The 22,669-nt window shown below is 27.9% G+C and overlaps 1 protein-coding gene across 2 annotated transcripts in view; it reads left to right on the forward strand.

The window, feature by feature from the left end:
- The window catches only part of LOC100205381 (dihydroxyacetone phosphate acyltransferase), a 148,649-nt gene that overhangs the window by 27,155 nt on the left and 98,825 nt on the right, over window positions 1-22,669 (forward strand). For both annotated transcript variants that reach the window (XM_065805233.1, XM_065805232.1), the window contains exon 4: window positions 15,413-15,616. In XM_065805233.1, coding sequence (XP_065661305.1) covers window positions 15,413-15,616 — 204 coding nt within the window. The remainder of the gene's footprint in view (window positions 1-15,412; window positions 15,617-22,669) is intronic.

Here is a 22,669-nt window from a genome sequence, read left to right on the forward strand (position 1 = left end):
ATATATATATATATATATATATATATATATATATATATATATATATTAGGGATATGACTTTTTAATTTTTTTTCAAATAAAATGTTTCCTGTATCGTAAATCGATGAACTTTTACCTAAAATCATGAAAAAAGGCCCAAATAGCTTTCTGCAACAAAAAAAGGTCACCCCCAAAATAAAAATTTGATTTACCATTTTTATACATTCATTTTTGACCGATGTTTTAATCTTAAGCTTAATTCTCAGCTTAATTCTCAGCTTAATTCTATTTATTTCATTATTTTGTTATGAATTTATAAATATAACGCCACACGTTACCATGGCAACGAAACGGCCGTGTGCCGGCAAATACTTGGAATTGTTATGTGATGACGTCATTGTGTTACCACGGTGATATAGACGACTGTAACAGACTGTAGAAGATTATAGAACTTAGTAGAACATTCTGGAAGCTCTAAATAATTATATAAGCGAGCTGCTGTCAGAGCTCAGTGTTGATAATGTGAATAGTTCTATGAAGTACTCTGCGTGTAACTGAGCTAATAAGGAACTACTGTAGCGAACTAAAGGCGCTGTAAGTGTACGAAGTATAAGTAGTTGTAGCATTATCGTTAGGATACGGACTGGATTATCGAACTGTTATCAACATTGACTGGATTATCGAACTATAATTGTATTACTATACAGTTAAAGTATTTTATTAATTAAACGACTTTATTAAACGGATATTTACGCTCAGCTATCCGTAAAGTCGTAACAATATTATATGATGTCTCACAAGAAAAGTCATACCACAGTAACAAAGAACAAGAAGACTTGGACTAAAAATTTGGTGAGATTTCAAGAGTCACACAGAAGAAGAGGAAGCGTGGCTGTAGAAGAACATTCACTCGATGAAAAATCCAGAATACCACTTCAATTGCAGATCGTAGGAAGATACCAGTTTCTCGGAGCATATGTTAAAGGAAGAAAAGAACGAATAGACCAAATTTCTAAGGAAATTACAAAATTGTGGGACAATAAACTGAATTTTCCACGTGTGTCTGATCAAGTGATAAGAGCAAAGCTTATGAAGGTGCTGAAGGTCTATGATGAATGTGTCAAGCGTGGAAAATATGATGTTCTCAATGCATTATTTGACATCACGAAAGTGAATGGCCAGTGGTTATCCTCGGAAGATAAACGTCTATACCACCTACAAAAAGAAAGTAAAGGACAGGTGGGGTACTCAACAGGACAAGTGGCAAGTAAAGAAACCATTCACCCTTCCAAGAGAAGGAAAGTCCAGTCTGGAACAGCAATACCTTCCACATCACAAGTCCTGTCTACCACAGACAGTGGTACTGAATCTGAAAACTGCAAAAGTAAGAGTGAAGATAATGAAGACGACGACGGTGATAAAGACGATGATGAGGACACTCAGAAAAAAACTAGAAAGCACTACAAAAGTAAATTTGCTGTAAGTATGGTTACATCAAGTGGAGTTTCCACAAAGAAAGCTGCTAAAATATGCAATGTATTATCACAACAAGGTATTGATATTCCAACTCCAAGTCAATCAGCAATTTACAAGTCCATATTCAAAGAGGCAGGTAAATTAAAAAAAGAAATGATACAACAACTTAAAATGGAACAGTGGTCCTTACACTTTGACGGCAAACGAATAGATGATAAGGAATATCAGGTAGTTGTACTTCAGAATGAAAGAACTGACGTGAAACTTGATGCACTGCGTTTAAAAGATGGCAAAGCTGAAACTGTTGCTGAAAAAATTGCCAAACTTATTGATGAATACAATTTGTGGAATTCAATTAAGATGATCATTACTGATACAACAAACGTCAATACTGGGAAGAGAAATGGAGTTGTTGTGAAGTTGCAACGTATGTTTAAATTAAAGGGTGTCACAATACCACAATTTATCGGTTGTCAGCATCACGTACTAGACAGGATTCTCCGTCTGGTGATGGACGAAGAACTTGGGGGTGATACCAAATCTCCAAACATTGAATACCCATTTGTGTCTGAACTGTTGAATAAGTATGATGAACTGAAGGATAAGTTTGTGAATGGAACTGTAGAAATTCTTGATAAATCAGGGTGGAGAGACGATATGAAGTTTTTGTACCATTTAACAAGAGTGTTTAGGTTCTATGAAGAACAAAGAAACTTCCCTCTGATTCACTTTCAGAACATTCCTAATATGAGCAATGCCAGATGGAACTCAAGAGCCATTCTCGCCATTCTGGCGTTCATTCTTATGCCTGAAGCGAGAAAGAATTTGGAGAAGGTTTGCAGGTTGATTTCATATGAGTGGGCAGAACATTGGTTTAGTAGTCAAAAGTACAATGACAATGACTTCAAGAATTTATCTGATGTATTGAAGCCTTACAAAAAGGCATTGCAGTCATTCAAAAATCACTGGAAGAAAGAGCCATCCGTCATCGACATACCACGAAGTAATCAGATAGCTGAACGTGCAATCAAGGTGATGCAAGAACTGTATGCTTCCTGCAGAAAGAAAGACAAACTGCAACTTCGATTCATTCTAAGTAATAAGCGCTAGACTCTTTATGAGACGTGAGCATCATGTGACCCATGTACTAAACACAGTAGGCCTATAGACACAGACAGTTATGTATATTGTTGTACTAGACGCTTTGATACTGTTAATTTTGTAATACTTGTATAATTATATATCACATAATGTTTTTTGTTATATCACAGTACATGTTGCATAAATAAATAAAATAACAACAGGAGTATGACTCTTACAACATCTTCAGCCTTTAATATTCATTTACTGTACAAAAGTGTACCTATTGGAAAATCGATTTTTTGGTTTTGGGGTGACCTTTTTTCAAAATATGTCAAAATGAAACATCTATTCGTTCTTTTTACATAAAAGTTCATTGAATTACGATACAGGCCTAGTAGGTTGCAAAAAAGTCATATCCCTAATATATATATATATATATATATATATATATATATATATATATATATATATATATATATATATATATATATATATATATATATATATATATATATATATATTTATAAAGCTTTATATATATAAATAAAGCTTGGTCGTTTTTAATAAAAAAATTGTTTAAAAGACTGAAAAAAGTTTAAAAACTTTTTTTAAAAAGTTTTTTTTTACCTATTTGATAGATTGCCTGCCCTCAGTCAATCTAGCAGCACTTCTTTCTATAAGATAGTTGATGTAGCAGCACTCCCTAATAGCAGCAGGCTATAAGATAGTTGATGTGGTAACACTCCCTGTATATATATGTATATATATTAATTTTTATATATATATAAACATATTTATGTATATATTAACATTTTTATGTATATATACAGGGGCAATTCTAGAAAAAAAATGTGGGCAGCTGTAATCTCTGACCCGGAAAAATTAGGCAGAAATGCAAGTTATATTTTATTACTGGGAATCCCAGGTATAAAATATAACTTGTGATAGCCAATTTGTGATAACCAATTTATCACCTATCCCCAATATGTGAAACCAATTTATTGATTTAGCCCAAATATTATTTAAAGTATAATATTTGTTGTTTTCATCAAATTTTTTAAATGGATTTAATTTTATGGCCATAGCTGTGTGTGTATATATATATATATACACACAGAAAATTTGGTAAAAGGTCTTACCATAAAACATTGAAATGAGGTCGTCAATTTTTTGCCGACCTCAAACACTTTTAGGTCGTCATTGCCGAATGCCAACCCTAATTCTGTGGGTTGTATATACAATAAGAAAAAAATTATTTTCAACCAAAATCTTGGAGTCTTTGCGCGATTATAAATAAGGTTTAAAAATTGATTGTTCCTCTGACTGTCTTTTTTTCCTCAAGCTAAGTCCATAAGTTTTGTTACATTTTTGAGGCTTCTGGATACAAAAAACCTGGAATAATCTTTTTGTAACTTTCAAATGCGGAATCGTTTTTGGGATTTGACATTCCTGTTTAAAAACTTTTCAAAATCTTTTAAAAATGCATGTAAAAAAACATTTTTTATGCTGTAAAATGTTATTGCAATTTTATCTATGTAAAGATTCATTTGTCATCAAAAAGTTTTGATTTTTCCATTCCTTCCTAACTCATACTACCACAAACCATTAGTTCCCTTCTACATGTTTATACTCAGTTTATAATTTCTCTTTCCAGTAGTTTTTTCATACTACTTAGCAAAGTCAAATCATTTGCAAAATATTTTTTTTTTTTTGCAATTGAAAAAGTCTTTTTTTAAACTTTAAAATCTTTTCAAACTTCTAATCTAAATATACAACTAAAAACTACAAATTAATCTAAATCCCCTATAAAATTATTTTATATAATTTCTGATAAGGTGTCACAGTGATGTTATGAGATATCACTGTAATGATATAAAGCATCACTGTGATGTTATGAAGCGTAACTGTGATGTTGCAGTCATACATGTTTCACTGACATGTTGTAGATATTCATAAAGGTATCAATCGATGCGCTAATCATCTGGGTTTTTTTAACACTTACCTCATAATCTAAAATAATTATAATGGCCAAAATTAACTATCCACTCTATTATTTCAAAATTCCTTTAAAGTTGCATTTGTCTTTGAGTAAAACTTTGAAGTTATTTGCAAATTAATAATTATTGTTAGAGAGTTTTTTTTTAAAATTGTTATAAATATTTAAAAAGTTTATGTAAATGAAACATAAAATTTAGCATGTAATTAGCAACTACAACATTTCAGCAATAAAAAAATCAAAATGACTGGAAAAACTATTGATAATATGACAAAATGTACAATTACAGCTATGAATAAACAAAACATCTCAATGAGAAAAGTTGCAAAATATTTAAATACAACACATCCAACTGTTAGCAGAATAATCAACCGATATCATGAATACAATACAGTTGAAAATATTCCGTGTCCTGGAAGACCCAGTATTTCAAATGAAAGAAATGAACGTTCACTTATTCGCATAGTGAAAAAAAATAGAAAGTTATCATCTATTGATCTCAGTCGAAAATGGCAGGAAGCTTCTGCTTGCAAAAAATCCCGTCTATCAAAAAAACATCAGAAAGCAAGGAAAAACTGGTGCTTAGCTCATAAAATTTGGTCTAAGAGCATGTGACACAACGTTCTTTTCAGCGATGAAATAAACATTGAGGTTGATTCAAGAAAAAACCGAGTAATGCTGAGAAGAATGCCACATGAAAGAATGCGCCCAGAGTGTTCTATGTATAGAAAAAAACAAGGTAGTGGCAGTATAGGTATCTGGGCCTGCATGAACTATGAAGGTGTCGGTTGCTTAAAACTATTTGATGGCAGGCTTGATTCTCAAAGATATTTAGACATATTGGATAATTATTTGATGCCTTCTATTGACATTTTCCGAAAAGACACGGGAATTATCTTCCAACAAGATAATGCTCCATGTCATACTGCTAAGATTTGCAAGCAATGGTTTAAAGAAAACAACATTAAAGTCCTGTCTTGGCCTGCCAATAGTCCAGATCTCAATTTGTGGTCTTGGTTAGTTCACAATCTTGGTAAAATTGAAATAAAAGATCTGGACCAGCTGAAAGAAGAAGTAACAAAATTAATAAATAATGTTCCAAAAAATATTACTAAGAATTAAGTGAATTCCATGCCGAAACGGATCAATGAATGCTTAAAAGCTAAAGGATTCTCAACAAAATATTAATTTTGTTTTTTTTTTATTTTTTGTGTATTATAATTTTTTTTTGTTCTTATAGTTAGTTAGTTTTGTTGATGTGGTTTGTTTATTTTGGCCACATTTTTTTTTGATACATATGAACACTTGTTTTCATTTCAATATTTCAGTTTTTAGTTTTTTAAATTTATTATTACTTTATAATAAATTTATATAGTAATTATTTGATTTATTTGAATAAAAAAAAAATCTCTATTAATTTTTAAAATATGTAATTTCAAACTTATATCCATACTACAAAAACATGATGGAATGTTATTAATGGCCAATACTGTATATGCATAAATATTCTATAATATTTTAACTATGAGTTACTAGTTGTCATGACCCGTACGATACAGGTCGTGGTAAGTCTGTTCCACCCCTGACTTTTAAGAGATTGTTCATAAATTACGCTACACAAAGTTTTCCAATGAACAAAACAAAAAAAGATCAAAAGTTTTCCCTCCTCTTCAAATACAAATACCTCATTAACTTTCATGAAAATTGCAGCGCAGAAGACTTTATTTCTTCTACTTCTGTTTTTTAAATATTTTTGCATTGCGTAATTTATAGGCGATCCCTAAACTTGTTCTGTATTTGGTCTTTTTACTTTAATTTATTATAGTAAAAGTATTAATCGATTTAAAGTTCTTTTTTCTTTTGGTTAACAAAACAATCTTTAACATATAGGTCAGTTGCATGACATTTTTTCAGGTGTTTTTGGAAACTTAGACTATAATAATATTTTACCCTCTCATTAAAATTTATTTAAAAAGCAAATTTGGATATTAAATAATGGGCCCAAGAGACCTAATTGTTTTAAATAAGTAAGCATTATCTGTTAGATATTTTTTATAAAAGCTTTTCTGTAAAAAAACTCTTAAAAAACTCATTCAATTAAGCTGTTTTTACTGCCGAGTTAGGCGAATAAATTATTAAACCTGTTGTTTGTGCCAAAAATGGATACTTAATGCAAATGGAAACTTCGAGTACAAAAGGTGATGAAAGTATAAATAGTTCCTATTTACTAATGCCATAGTAGGGTAGTGGTAGAACGCTCACTTCATAAGCGAAAGGTTCCAAGTTCAATCTCCACCACGTTCCTGGTAATACCGCGCTCAAGCTGTTTTTCCTTGCAGCAGTCTTGCTTGTCAAGGTTCGTGTTTTGGATTTATAGAGTTGAGAGAGGGTTATAACTACAATTAAGTAGTCTCCTCGTCTATAGTGGCTTTCTTGGCCTTGGGGAGGTGAATTAACAAAAAAAAAATAAAAAATAAAAAATTAAGGGAAATATAAAACACACAAAAAAAAAGGCCAATATATTTTATTTACATTCAAAACAATAATTCCAAAGATAAAAATTATATAAAAATTTACTTGAGAAACAAAAAACATATTTTTCTTTAGATAAAATAAAAATATAAATCAAAAATACTTATAAAAACAATTTAAATTGAAACATTGTTTCATTATTATAGCGTGCATGTAATTGATTCGTAGAATAATGTTAACATGCAAATATGTTTAGAATAAATCATGTCTAAAAATAGAAACTTTGTTATATGAGGTGGCTCATGCTTGTAATAGTCGTTTTTCTGTTTTAGTATCATTTGGGTACATTGTTTTATAACACAGTTTTGATATGGCATCTCGTGAAATCACAAACAATATCTTGAAAAGTACTGAACACTTGAGTAAAAAAGATTGCTTACAGGCTTTGCAAAATGCAGGTTCTTGGACAAGCAGAGAAGATGGTGGGTGTTACTGATGGTTGTAGAAACAATGGAGCTGCTAGAAAGATCACTGGTGCTGCACTTGGTGGTCTTATACATGAATTTAACAACACAACAAACAAAAGTTTAAGAGGAGCTACCCCAAAATACAATATTTGCCACATAACTTTTTTAACACCATGTCTGTTCAAAATCTTAAATACTTTGAACAGACATGGTGTTTATTGTCACAAGTGAAAACCAGCACCATTTTACCATCCAGCTAAAAAAGGTGAAATAAGAAAAGCCCTTGGACAACTTTATGGCCAGCATTTAACAAAGGGAGCAGGTGGACTTCCAATCATCATAATGGATGATTAAACATATAACACAGAATGATGAGGCTAAGTTTTCAAGTAAAAGTTTTTATGCCAAAGATGCCTCAACAACTCCAGAAGAGATTCGCTTCTCAGGTTGCACCAAGCTTCCCTTTAAATTAGGTGTTTGGTATGCATTGTGTGATCATGATGTTTCTGACTTTATCTGGAACCAGGGAATGGCCATTGATGCTCAGATGTACAAATTTGAATGCCTTCAACGAAGACTAATCCCCTACATTGAGAAGCACTGCCCTGATAAAGCTTTCATCTTTTGGCCAGACAAAGCTTCATCACATTTTTCTTCAAGTAGTGAAGTATTTAAACAACAAACAAATTCCATTTGTTTTGAAACAAAATAACCCCACCAATGTCCCTCAATGTCGGCCTACCCAGCTCCTTCATTCTTAAAAGCAAAAGACAAGTGTTTGCTGATTCCTTTCAACCAGAGAATGTTGATCAATTAAAATCAAGAGTATGTCAAATCATGAATGAACTTGTTAAGCATGCTCCAAAAATGTGTACTAACTTTTTATCTCGGGTCCGTGCTCTTGTTGATAAAGCTTATCGCATAGATTATTATCTGTTCAAAAGTAGCTTGTAAACTTGTATAATGAATATAAATCTTTTATCATCAAACTTCGTTTTAGCTTTTTGAATACAAATCAACATTTTGAACATTTCTTAAATTCTGCTTAATAGGAGCTTTCAAAAATCAGTCATAAGAGAAGGAATTCTACCTAAAGATGGAGCAAAATTATTAATTGGATACACTTAATACACATTAATTTGTTATGTACTATTTATTTATTTGAAAACTTAAAAATGTGCCTAAACAGATAACAAATAAGAAACTTACTTTGTGAGACTGTTTTTCTTTTGTAAAAGATTCAAGATTTCTTATTGCAAGTTTGGATTAACAACTCTTTTTAAAAAAGCAAGGCTAGAAATAAATGAAATGTAAAAATTTGCATTAACTCATTTATACAACCATCATTACCAGGTTGCTCCATTCTGAAGGACACTGCTGAATAAGGATCATAGATATATAACTAACAATATGTGGGCAGAACACCTTCTTCAGGCCTTGAATTTCCAACACAATGCAAAGTTTGCCCACAGATCCTAAAACAGAATTAGCCATTATTTGAGGGAGGAGCTATTTTGACAGTGAAGGAAGCAAAAGATAAAGAAGAATTATAACTCCTTATGTATTTTAATTGACAGCATGATCAACATGGCTTCTTTTCATTAAATCAGTCAACAATGGTGGATATGGAGAAAGGGGAGCTAATACAACTTTTCGTAAATGGCAGCACAAAAAATGAGTTTCATTTAAAAACTTCTTTGCACCACAATACTGAAAAATTTGGTTTAATTCTCAGAGGTAGTTACTCTCTATAGCAATATTATTTCATAATATACCTATTCAGTTCTTGCCTAGCCTGATTTCTTTCATTTTGATTACAATTTGTTTCAGCTCGCCTAGGCTGATCTCTTTTATTTTGAGGACAATTTATTTCGGCGATGATTCAATTCATCTAGCCTAGCCTGGTTTCTTTCATTTTAACGAAGTCTAATAATTTGACTTCTTAAATTATCAGACATAATTAAGTATCAAAGGAGTGTGTAAAAATGATACTTAATATAATAAAAGTTGAACTTTTAGTTTTCTTTATTAAACTTATCTAAAATAAAGTTTAAGCAAGTAATACAGAGCATAATATAATAGTCTAATTATATTCTACCTCTGCTATTAGTTATTTAAATTAGATGTTTTAAAATAATATAGCAATGTGTAAAGACAACATATTTCTATTAAGAACTTAAACTAAAGTTATAAATAAGTTGTTATAATCTTTTTAACTAAGTAATTATATATATTTAATGTAGTTATTATTATTTATTGACAAAATATTACTAGTAATTAATCAAAATAACAATAAAAAGTAATAAAAAAATTATAAAACTTTTACATATAAAAACTCTTAAACAAACCAAATTGAAAAAATTACAAGGCCTGTCTGCTCAGCAAGTAGTGCTAGCATTGAACAATGAAATGTAATTCTCCATCATAAGATCCCTTTCATTACTTTGAAATACATTTAATGCAAGATATGCAATAAATAAGTATATACAAAACCAATATTAGAAAACCTCAATAATACTTGGAAATATCGAATTCACTTAAAAACTAAACTCATAATATTATAACACATCACAAACATAGAAACACTTATATAAAAACATATATAAAAGATGTTTACACACTTACAAAATATAAACCCATATAGCCTTAACACATATGAACACATAATAAATAATCTGTGCAGCAAACGTAATCCAAATTTTTTTTAAAAGAAAGCTTGCACAACAAATCGCAGAAACTCTAAGAATAATTTTGCAACTCTATTGCTAACAAAAACCCTGTTAATATAATCTGCTTTGACCTCACCAAAGCTTTGACAAATCCCCTCGCAAAAGTCTTTTAGAATTTTATAAAAATGAAAAAAAAAACTAATGACTTAACTACTTTCTATTTTACTAAACCAGATGTTAGCATTTGTCCACAAGGTTTTTTTTTTTTATGCAGTTAATTGGTATTTAAAGGGTTTATGTAATTGATAGTTTTGAATCTCTTGTGGATTTTATATTGATAAATTAGGTCACCCCTTGCTCCTTTTAAGTACGGACATCAGATAGGCACTGCATGTTCTAAATGAGGTTATACAGGTCCTAAAAATATTATCTTTTCTAAATATTTGGTAATAAGTTTTAGTAAACCAAGTTTCAGTTATCAAAGCAATGTCTATTTTTTCTGTCTTTATGCAAGCTTCAAACTCATACATTTTGTTGTCCAAAGAACAAGCGTTGGTGTACATAAAGTTCAGTTTCTTGATTTGTTATTTTGATTACTTGATTTAGATGCTGTGAATAAATTTTTATGTGAATTGGATGTTTCAGTTTATACTTAACCTACATCTAATAATATCTCTGATTATATAGGCAACTTTGATCTTCATGTTTGGATGGTTATAGTGTATATTTTAACAACTTCGCTATTTCTTATTCCAAATCTAAAATCAGCTATTTTTTTTTTTTTTTCAAATCATCATTTAGTTTATTTCTTTTCTCTATTAAAGCTTTAGTATGTGCTCTCTTGCTAAGCGTCAAGTTTGGACCAATGAATATTCCGTGAATTTAGAATTTATCAGATTTTTAAATTTTTTCAATAGTTCCTTTTTTTCCTCCTTTAAAGGAAGTCCTACCAAAATTGGTGTATTCTTATTTGCATCTGAGTTATTAAACCTTATATAAACTACTTTTACATTAGCTCCAATTTCATGAAGAATATCATTCACAACATTTTTGTCTTCTTTTCCTTCTATACCTTTTTAGTTTCAAAAATAAGTATATTTTGTTCCCTTTTTTCAACTTGCTTATTTTCAATTTTATTGCGTTATGTCAATAAAGTTTCAGTGTTAAGTTTCTAGTTTATCTGGATTGTTAATAGAATTAAATAAATTACTGAATAATCTGGGTTCCGTTTTGATTTGTAATGGCTTCTCAAGAATTTCAACTCTATTTCTTAAGTTTTGGTTCTTCAATTCTAGTTTGATAATTCAATTTTGCATTTCTAATAATTTATTAAGATTATATAAAGCTTTTATAAAGTTTGGTTTCCAAGGTTACAAAAAGTTGATGTCAATGATATGTATTGTTAATATATATCATTAGTTTATGTTTAAAGCAATTACTTGCCAAAATTTAATTAACTCTTTTGAGCAATGATGTGATAATTTCGTTGATAGAATATCTAGTAAAAAATAATAACTACTCCAAACAAAAAAAAGATAAAAAGATCAGAAAAAAAATCTGTAAACAAATAATTCAATCAGATAACTAAACTATAATCATAAACAAATACGCTGATATACGAAGCTACCTTCTGACGTTTCTTTAGAATAATTTTGTTGTTGCCAAAGACAAGATATTTCCAAATATTTGAGATAAAAAAGCAAATACAAAAATCTGCAATGCAAAAACACAACTGCTCGTTGAGAGAGCGGAAGTCAAATCACAGCCTTATAAGTAAACAAGGCCAGAATAAATTTTATTTAGCATCTTCACGCAATTAGGAATTTAAAATGATGAGCAAATTGTTTATTTTACATTTCAATTTAAGTCAGTTACAACAATTATAAAAAAAATATTTTATAAACATAAAATTAAAATTTTTTTTTTGTTCTAAATGGTTACATATCAAAATGAAAATGTCTTGTTTTTATATGAAAAAGATTTGTATTAAATCTTGATGTAGAAAAAAAGAAGGAAGACAAATTGTTTTCAATTAAACTTTACATATATAAGTTTTATACTTTTATCTAATTTAGTTGTGTAAGCAGCTTTTAAATAAAATTTCTACAGCAGTTTTTTATTAAAAGTCTCATTACAGAAATGCAATTTATGAAAATAAAAATATGGTTTATCTTGAGATGCTAACTTCCATTAATTAAAAATTAAAAATGCTATAAAGAATTGAGGTTAAGTTCAATACTTAAAAATTAAGGAATGTTTTTAACTTGAATGTTCCATAAATCACACTTTTTGTCAGTTATAGTATCTTTCAATAAAATAGCTTTAGCTTCATTAAAATTACCAACTATATATTTAATAATAATAAACGTTGAAATAAAAAAAAAAAAGTGTAATTAATAGTAAAATAAAAATAACATAAGCGATATGTGGTACGGTTGTAATAAACACAGTTCTTAGTGACTCTTCGTCTTTAAAAGTAACAAAATCAAGTGCATTTTATGTAAAAACCATTAAACTTAATCAAGAAAACTAATTGAATGTTATTTTTTTTAAAAAAGTCACAAAATTGCAACTTAATAGACTAGAATGTTTTTTATTTTTTTAATCAAAATAAAAATATTCTGAATTTTTTTATTTTTATTGTTTACATACATTGACTGACAAATAGGTAGAACATCTGAGTAGTACTGCATCATCGACTGAAAAATAAGTATAACAGGGGTGGAGTGCTGCTACAAATACTGACAAATAGGTAAAACATGTAAAGAGTCCTGCTACATTGACTGAGGTTTTGGTTTGGGCAGGCAATTTATCAAAAAAACAAAGTTTTTAAACTTTTTGCATATATATATATATAAATATATATATATATAAATATATATATATATATATATATATATATATATATATATTATATTTATTTATATGTGTATATATATATATATATATATATATATATATATATATATATATATATATATATATATATATATATATATATATATATATATATATATTTATAAAGTATTTATGGTTGTTTTACTGAAAAAAGTATATTTTTAAATATTAAAAAAACAAACAAACGCTATTGCAATTTTATTTGACATTTTCTTGAGGTCAAAATTTATGTGTACAAATTTTGATTTGATCGCAAAAATCAGGTAATAAAATAACTTTAAAACTTTAAAAAAAATTAAATTGTTGTTTTTACTTATGCAACTTTTGTTTTTGCATCACTAAAATTAGCAAAAAATATATTATATTTTATATATAGGCATGTAGCGGGCTGCATTCTAATGATGTAACTATGTTGTGTGCCATGGAGCATGTAGTAGCTATGAAGCTACACTGGGTGACAAAAAGGAAAAAATGAAAAGGCACCCCTAAAATATTTATAAAACTCTACTATACATTTATATTTAAAAACTAATTTTTATTTTAAATGAAAGCAAAGGGATAACAATACAAAAAAAAATTAAAAAAAATTTATTTTAAACATAATTCACTTTTTATAAAAAAACTGTTTTTTCAGTGTGACAAAACAAGTCACTTTTGGAAAAAATGTATATAGGTTGTCTTTTAAAAAAAAAGGCATTTCAATGTTTCAATTTCACTGTTGTTAAAACAATCCTTTACTATATCAGCTGTATGAATGCTAGCATTATCTTGCTGAAAAATAAAGTGTTTACAACCAGTGATAGATGATTCATGTTGTGTAAAAATCCTTGAACAATTAAAAGATTAACCTTTATTTTTCTGTCAACAAAATGAACTTCTGATTTACTGTGATCCCAATCATACACCAAATCATTACACCATCACCACATATTTCACGAGGTTGTTGTGTTACTGGTTCTTCACAGAAATTGTAAAAATTATAGTTCCATCTATACGGCCCATCAGGACAAACTTGTTTTTTGCCAGAAAATACTATTTGTTGCCACTCTTCTTTCCATGTTATGTGTTATTTTGCAAATGTTATCATTTATGTCTATCATTTATGCGTTTTGTTGTCAATAATAATTTTTGCTTATGTTTTTTGCACAACAGGTAAAAAAGCATGAATAACTCTAACATCTAATAAAGCATCTAATCTAAAAAAGCATTATGAATAACTAAATTGTATGTAAATTATCAATTACACCTGATTCTGCATCAATTTGACATGCTGTTAATAAGAAATTTGAAGTCTCAACAACTTTTGTTTATCACTGTCACTTAATGTTTATGGATGGGACTTTTTTTTGCATGTGTATGAGGACTATTAACACAATTTCTAATCACAGTTTGGCTGCGTCCAATGCGTTCCTCTATATTAGTCATATAGCTAATGGAATTTTTGTTAAGTTAAAGAGCATTTTTTTCTCATCTGGACTCAACGGCACAACATGACCCATTATTAATTAATTTTTTATTTTGTACTTACTAAAAAAATCGAAATTAAATTTTTGACAGTTCACAATAATTTACAGTTAAATAGTCTGTGGTGTTTACATCAAATAAATATTTGTTGTTGCCCACAACTGTGGTTTGTAAATAAAATATTTTTTGTAAAAGTTTTTTATAAATTTGTCGCATTAAAAAAATGAATTTTTTAACCGAAAATTTAGGTAAGTTAAAAATGAATTGTTTAAATCGTCATTAATCCTGTATGGTCCAAGCATATAATGTTAAAATTATTTTATAAGTTCTTATGCTCGTTTGCGTTTTTTTTATTGTTTATTAAACAAGAATAAAAAGAGAAAAAGAAAGAATAAAAAATAATTAAAGCTTTAAATTTAAAACTTGATAAATTCCTCCCGCGATTACACGGACTATCCTACTAGTGTATGAATGTATATATATATATATATATATATATACTTATATACACATATGTATAAATATATATATATACACAAACAAAAATAGCTCTTTCTTAATTTTATTTTATGTAAAAAATTAACATTAGATTTAAATTTTTAAGTTAAAAGTGTTTCAACACCCTAAACCATTTAGCGGCTCTCTAATATAAGAAAAAATTTGTCAAAAATAGGTCAACCTGATATTCAAATGAAGTGAAATCATTTTAAATCAAAAATAATGGTGTTTTTTTAAAAAAACAAAAAGTTTTATTTTTAAAAAACCTGTAAAAATTTATGTTTTTTATTTACTTAAAAAAAGTCATTTTTTATGCAATAAATTCTTAAAACTCATTTATATACTAAAAATAATTTAATTACTAAAAATAAAGTATAATATTCGCAATATATAAATATTTATTTTAATAGACTTCTTAAGTATGGCAATCGTTAATCATTTACTTCGAGGAAGTGGAGCATTTTACATGCGTCGTTCATTTGCAACAGACTTCTTCTACAAAAGTATTTTTACAGAGTATGTCCAACTTGTGCTTCTAATTGCTGAGCGTCCTATTGAATTTTTCCCCGAAGGTACAAGGAGTCGTTGTGGAAAAGCTTTTCAGCCAAAAGTTGGTAATTAGAAAGTTTTTTTCATAAATTTAATTTTTTTATTAAATATTTATTTTGATATAAATTTTTGAAAACACAAAAAAAGTCCATGAGAACTACAATATAATCTATAAACCTTCTTTAATTTGAAAAAAGTTTTTTATACAAGTTATTTGTATATTAGTAATTCATTCATCAGTAATTCATTCATCAGTAATTCATTCATCAGTAATTCATTCAAATTCATTCATCAGTAATTCTTTCAAAATGAGTTTAGGTAATTAGCAAGAGAATAATATAAATAACAATTTGTTTTTTATATTATTCTCTTGTATTTTTTTTAAATTATTGATCTTTTTAATGTATAAATAATATATGTATTGAAGTGTAAAGTTAAAGAAAGTTTTAGTGGATCATCCTGCTCCCAGAGTTGATAAAATAATAATTTTTATTGTAATTAATTTCCTTCATACTTAGACACTGTCTAAACCCAAACCTATAGTGGTTGTATATGCTGAGTTTTTTTTATGCCAATTCACAGTATATATATATATATATATATATATATATATATATATATATATATATATATATATATATATATATATATATATATATATATATATATATATATATACACGAATTATATATAATTATATATATATATATATACATAATTATATATATATATATATATATATACACGAATTATATATAATTATATATATATATATACATAATTATATATATATATATATATATATATATATATATATATATATATATATATATATAGAACCCTTAGATGTTGTCCGAAAGTTTTTTCGATATTTTGTTGACAAAAAGTAAAAATTAAAATGCAAGACCGGAATTTTTTTTTTAATAATGATAGACTGCCTGCCCCAACCAAACCCTCAGTCGATGTAGCAGCACTCCCTTGCGGGTCAGGCTATTTGTCAGTCGATGTAGCAGCACTCCCTTGCGAGTCAGGCTATTTGTCAGTCGATGTAGCAGCACTCCCTTGCGAGTCAGGCTATTTGTCAGTCGATGTAGCAGCACTCCCTTGCGAGTCAGGCTATAAGATAGTCGATGTAGCAACACTCGGCGCATGATTTACAGTAAAAAAAATAAAAATAAAAACGTTTTATTAAAAAAAATAAAAATAAAAACATTTTATTAAAAAAATAAAAACATTTTATTAAAAAAATAAAAATAAAAACATTGTTTATATTGTTAAAAACATTCAAAATGTTATAAAAACATTCAGAATGTTTTTAAAAACATTCTGGTCAATTAAATTTGCGTTTTTGTGGTTTTTTTAAAAAACGATTAATTTGTAATTAAATTAATGGTTTTTACTTTCGTCCAACACGGAAATGTTGGACGAAAGTCAAAAGTAATTAAAAGTGACGTATGTGTTGGCGTAAGAATCACTTTTTTCCTTCCGCTCTTCCTAAAGCCAACAAACTATAGAACTATATATATATATATATATATAATATATATATATATAATATATATATATATATATATATATATAATTATAATTATATATATATATATATATATATATATATATATATATATATATATATATATATATATATATATATATATATATATATACACGAATTATATATAATTATATATAATAAAAAAAACACGAATTATATAAAATAAAAAAATTTTATGTAATAAAAATTTTCGAAAAAATATTTCCACTTGTGTGTAATAAACCATATTTGAGTAAGAAACACATGAAAAGAAGATTGGAGTTTGCTAAGAAGTTCAAAAACATGTTAAGTTTTTGGAAAAAGATCCGTGAGGCGACGGATTGAAATTTAATGGAGTCCAAAACGTTTGGAGAAAAGCCGGAGAAGCCTACAAATTAGGCTGTGTGAGAGGAAATCTCAATTATGGTGGCGGTAACGTGATAGTATGGGGTTCAATGGTTTGGAAGGGTATCGGAAAACTCCAATTTATTGATACTATATTGGATAAGGTGCAATACAGAAACATATTAAAGTAAAATTCGAAGTCATCTGCTCGAAAACTTCGGCTAGGATCTGGGATTTATATTTCAGCAAGATAATGATTCCAAGCATTGCGCCACTAAAACCAAGGAGTGGTTTGCTGAAAATATTGTTGAGGTCTTGAAATGGTCCGCGCAATACTGGACCTTAATTCCATTAAACATTTGTGGGAAATTTTAGACCGAAAAATTGGAGATCGGTCATTTTCTAAAAAATATAACCTCAAAGTGGCAATTGTAGAAGCCTGGGAAAAGATTCAACTAAAACAAACACAATTTTTAGTCTAATCAATGCCTAGACGTCTAGAAACTGTAATCCAAGCAAAGGGAGGCCCAACAAAGTATTAAAATAGTTGTTTTGTTATATAATAATTAATTTTGAAACAAATAATGTGTTTGGTCAAATATTTTTTTGACAAAAAAAAAACAAGTTCCTTTATTTTGTGATTCATATTTTACATTAAAATAAATAAAATCTATTTAAAAACACGTTCTTTTATTTTTGTTAATCTTGAGTTTACCAAAAAAAATCTAAATTTACGAAAATACAGCACTTTTTTTTAGAAAAATATTTTTAAAAATGTTTGGTCGGATAATTTTTTGAGACACTGTATGTATATATATATATATATAAAGTAGTAGAAAATCACTTCACAAAATTTTTTTTTTAACACTGTTTTATCAATAAAGACTCATCAGAAATGAATGATCAAATTAATAAAACTTCAATTTATACCAAAAATTAAATTACAGGAAGTTGCAAGTGTCTTAACTACTATAAATTTCCACACATTTGTGGAATATGCTGACACTATTATAAAAAAGAATTGTTAAAAAGCTTATTAACAAAGCGTTATTGTGGCCTTTTATAATTCTTTCCATATTTTTTGTGCAACTGTAGCAACTTTAATTGTATTTCGATTAAAAATTTTATGTAATTTATTAGAGGGCGGGAAATGCATGTCGACTAATTTTAAAAACACTTTTCCTATGTAAGTGGAAACATTTTTGCTATATGAGGGGGGGGGGGGGGTTGAACCAAATTAAATTTCTAGTTCTATTTCACTTTTTTGTATTCTTTTTTTCAGGGTCAAATTTTAGTTCAAAATTTTAAAACCTTTTTTTTAAGTGCATCTTCAAATGTTTGTTTAGAGGAATTGAATACATTTTCATTAGAGGAGTTTTGATTTAGCCTGTTATTAATTGAAATCAGGATTTGTTTTAGAATTAAATTCATCGTTTAATAAACAATAATTTGTCGTTTGGTTTTTTGAAAGGCTCATATGAATTTTTAGAGAGGTTAAATGTGCGTCAAGAATGTTCACAATTTTTAAATTTTTGTTTATTTCTATTTGAAAGCCAATGTTTTAAAAAAATTTTATAATAGCTTTTCTAATTTTATTGAGCTGTGGACCAGACTTTTTACACATTGCTATTAAACCATCATCGTGATAAAGACCTAAATCATTTATATTGATAATTTTACTTAATAAATCTAAAATAAATAGTCCAACAAATTCACAAATTTCTGCTCCATCATAACTGCCCATTGTTACATCAAACCAATCATGTATGTTTTTCTTTTTCCAAATTTCCTTATTAAAATAAAGTAAGGTTTTTCTACAATGTTTTATTATATGGATTGTTTCTTCAGGAATAACTGTGTGGCTTTTTGCAAATTCAATTATTTTATCTAAAATACCTGCAGTTATTGAGGGGTAAAAATCATTTTTGTCAAATTGAATAAATATACAGTCGTTTTTTTTTTTGATTATGGAGAATCAATTTATAACATCAGTAGTATTTTTCCACTGTTGCAAATTTAATTTATTTCTAAGAGTATTATTAATTTTGTCCAATGTAACTTTGCTTACATGTTCAATCTCACTTTTTGAGGGAACCCATAACTAGGGATGCGGAGTCCCAAAAAAGACTCCGGATTTGAAAGTCACAAAAAGATTACTTTATCCTAGTTTTTGGTATCCAGGAGCTCTAAAAATATAAATAAGTTTATGGACTACTAATAGGAAAAAAAGTAAGACTTTTAGATTAGAGGAGCAATCATTTTTTGAGTCCGGAGTCCTTAGGTATAATGGTGGCAAGGACTCCGGGCTTAAAAGTAATAAGTTTCAAGTCATTAAATCTCATGAATTTTTTTATTATAGCAGATACTAAGTCAACAAACATGTTTAGAGCTTCTAGACATTGCAGACTTGGAAAAAGTAGAGATGTGAAGCCAGAGTCCTTTTGGGACTCCGCATCCCTGCCCAATAACCTACAAGGAAGTTTGTTTTGAAAATTTAGTTTATGGTCTTTTAGTGTTATGAAGGCTTGGGCAGGAGCAGTTGATTCAATTCTGTTATCAAGGTTTATTTTTTTAGTAATACTTTGGTAAATGTTATTTATCAGCAAAAACCAAAATATTAGGGTTTGATTTAATTTTTTTAACATCTAACTTTAATTCTGTTTGAAATTCGTTTTTTATAGGGCGAAACTTTATTGTTTTAGTTAAATGCAATAGGTCATTTTCAAAATTTTCCAAATCAGATATAAAAGGTGGGGTATTTTTTGTTTTAAATCCATAATTATCATTATCTTGGTTATTATTAAATACATCATCTGTGTCTGTTTTTGGTTTTAAGAAAAAATGGGCTTTCCAACGAATTCTATTAATAAAGTTCTCAGCTTTTTCAATCAAAGAAATATTATAACTTTTTCACTTAGTATAGGTATATTTCAACTAGTAAGTGAAATTATTAGTTTCCATATTTACATGGAATGTTAAAATACAAATAAGAGTGCTCAACAAATGTTAATAAGTAGCCTAATATACATTTAAACAATTTTAAAATGTATTTTACAAAATAGAGTGCTCAGTGTTCTTAAAAAAACAGAGCAATTATCAGTAGTAGAAAATCACTTAAAATTTTTTTTCATTTAAAAGTGTTTCATCAATAAAGACTCATCAGAAAAAAGCAACTTGTTCATATAACAAATACTATTAGTAAACCTATTAGGTTTACTTTGTTAAACAATGTCACATTGTTTGTAAACAGTATAACAATGTAACATTGTTTGTAAACAGTATAACAATGTAACATTGTTTGTAAACAGTATAACAATGTAACATTGTTTGTAAACAGTATAACAATGTAACATTGTTTGTAAACAGTATAACAATGTAACATTGTTTGTAAACAGTATAACAATGTAACATTGTTTGTAAACAGTATAACAATGTAACATTGTTTGTAAACAGTATAACATTGTAACATTGTTTGTAAACAGTATAACAATGTAACATTGTTTGTAAACAGTATAACATTGTAACATTGTTTGTAAACAGTATAACAATGTAACATTGTTGTAAACAGTATAACAATGTAACATTGTTTGTAAACAGTATAACAATGTAACATTGTTTGTAAACAGTATAACAATGTATAACATTTTAGAAATATTTGGAATATGTAAGTATAAAAATAGCAATTTGTGGCAAATGTTTGTATTTTTTTATATTTAAATAACAATAAAAATAACAATAAAAATAACATTGAAAGTTGTTTTTATGATTCAAAATATAACAAAAATACAAACATTAAAAATGCCATAAAAAGCTAATTTTACACATATATATTTCATCATTTTAAAAATAAAGCATTTGATTTTTAAGTAAACAAAAATTGCTACTATATTTTATTAAAGCATTATTATTTAAAATAAGTTAAACCATCTTTACAAAGCATTATTCTTTACAAGTCTGTCAAAATGTCTTAGCGTAAATATTTTTGTTTATAAATCTGGCTGTACTAGACATCCCAGAATCCCCATTTGCTAAATTACAAGAAAACAAGTGAGTAGTACACCTCTGCTTGCAGCCTTGTTGGAAGCGAAGATGTTGAAAAAAAAAAGAATATATATATATCCAAAATTTTTTTCAACCAAATATTTTCATAAACAAGATAATTATTTTAATTTGTAAAACCGTTTTATTAATAAAAAACAATACAAGTTTTGACTAACACAAGTCGCCTTTAGTTTAAATATTTAAAATTTGCTAAAATACCTATGTTGGAAATATCCCTACGAAAAAATCAGTCGAGCAACTACATCTAATAAATGTTGTTATAGCCGATAAAAATTAAAGAGAGAAATGTGAAAATAAAGTATCGAAGAGATCAAAAAAAATGAGAAAGGAAAATTCTTTTTTTATTTTAAAATAACTGTTTTTTTACAAATTTGTATAATTTTTATTTAAAGTTAAGAAATAAAAGAGTATAAAAATACTTTTAGTTTCAAAATTTTTCTTTATTTCTAAAATATAATTGTACCATAGTGGTGATAGTGCCCAATAATTTCTGCACAACTGTTATTGTTATTTTCTTGCTTATGGTTAGCCATGCCATCAGCAATTCTTGTACTGAATTAATCTTGCCTGTTTTATGCAAATATCCTGTTTTATGCCAATATCCCAATATTTTTCAATGGGCTGGAATTAAGGGCAATTTGATGGATTAAGCTTTTTTGGTACAAAATTGATGATGGATTAAGCTTTTTTGGTACAAAATTAACCTTTCTTAATTTATACCACTCCAAAATTTTTTTAGCATAGTGGCACAAAGCTAAGTCAGACCAAAACAAACAAGGTCAAGGGTGCAATCAAATAAGAGGCAAAAGTCACTTTGAAGGCACTCTTGAATATAAATTTCTGATATTCTTTTTTCCACAACTACAAATTGCTTACCTTAAGAGCAATTTTTTGCCATACTTTCCACAAGTTTACATTTATACTTGTTGCTACACTGCCAGGAACAATTCAAGTATAATATTTGTCACCAGGAAGTTGATTAAAGTCACATTTTGTTAAAGTCTCGTTGTCCATCAAAATGTAGCCATTCAATTTTGTCAAAACTTGGATATAAAGTTTTCGTGCTTGGGTTTTGCCAGTGGAATTTTGCTTGTCAGAACGATTTGGGTATTTAATTCCTTCGAAAGACTTGTAATTGTAGTATTTCATCACTTTCCCTACCAAAAAATCAGAAACT

The sequence above is a fragment of the Hydra vulgaris genome, chromosome 09 (genome assembly GCF_038396675.1).
Source record: "Hydra vulgaris chromosome 09, alternate assembly HydraT2T_AEP".
NCBI lineage: Eukaryota > Metazoa > Cnidaria > Hydrozoa > Anthoathecata > Hydridae > Hydra > Hydra vulgaris.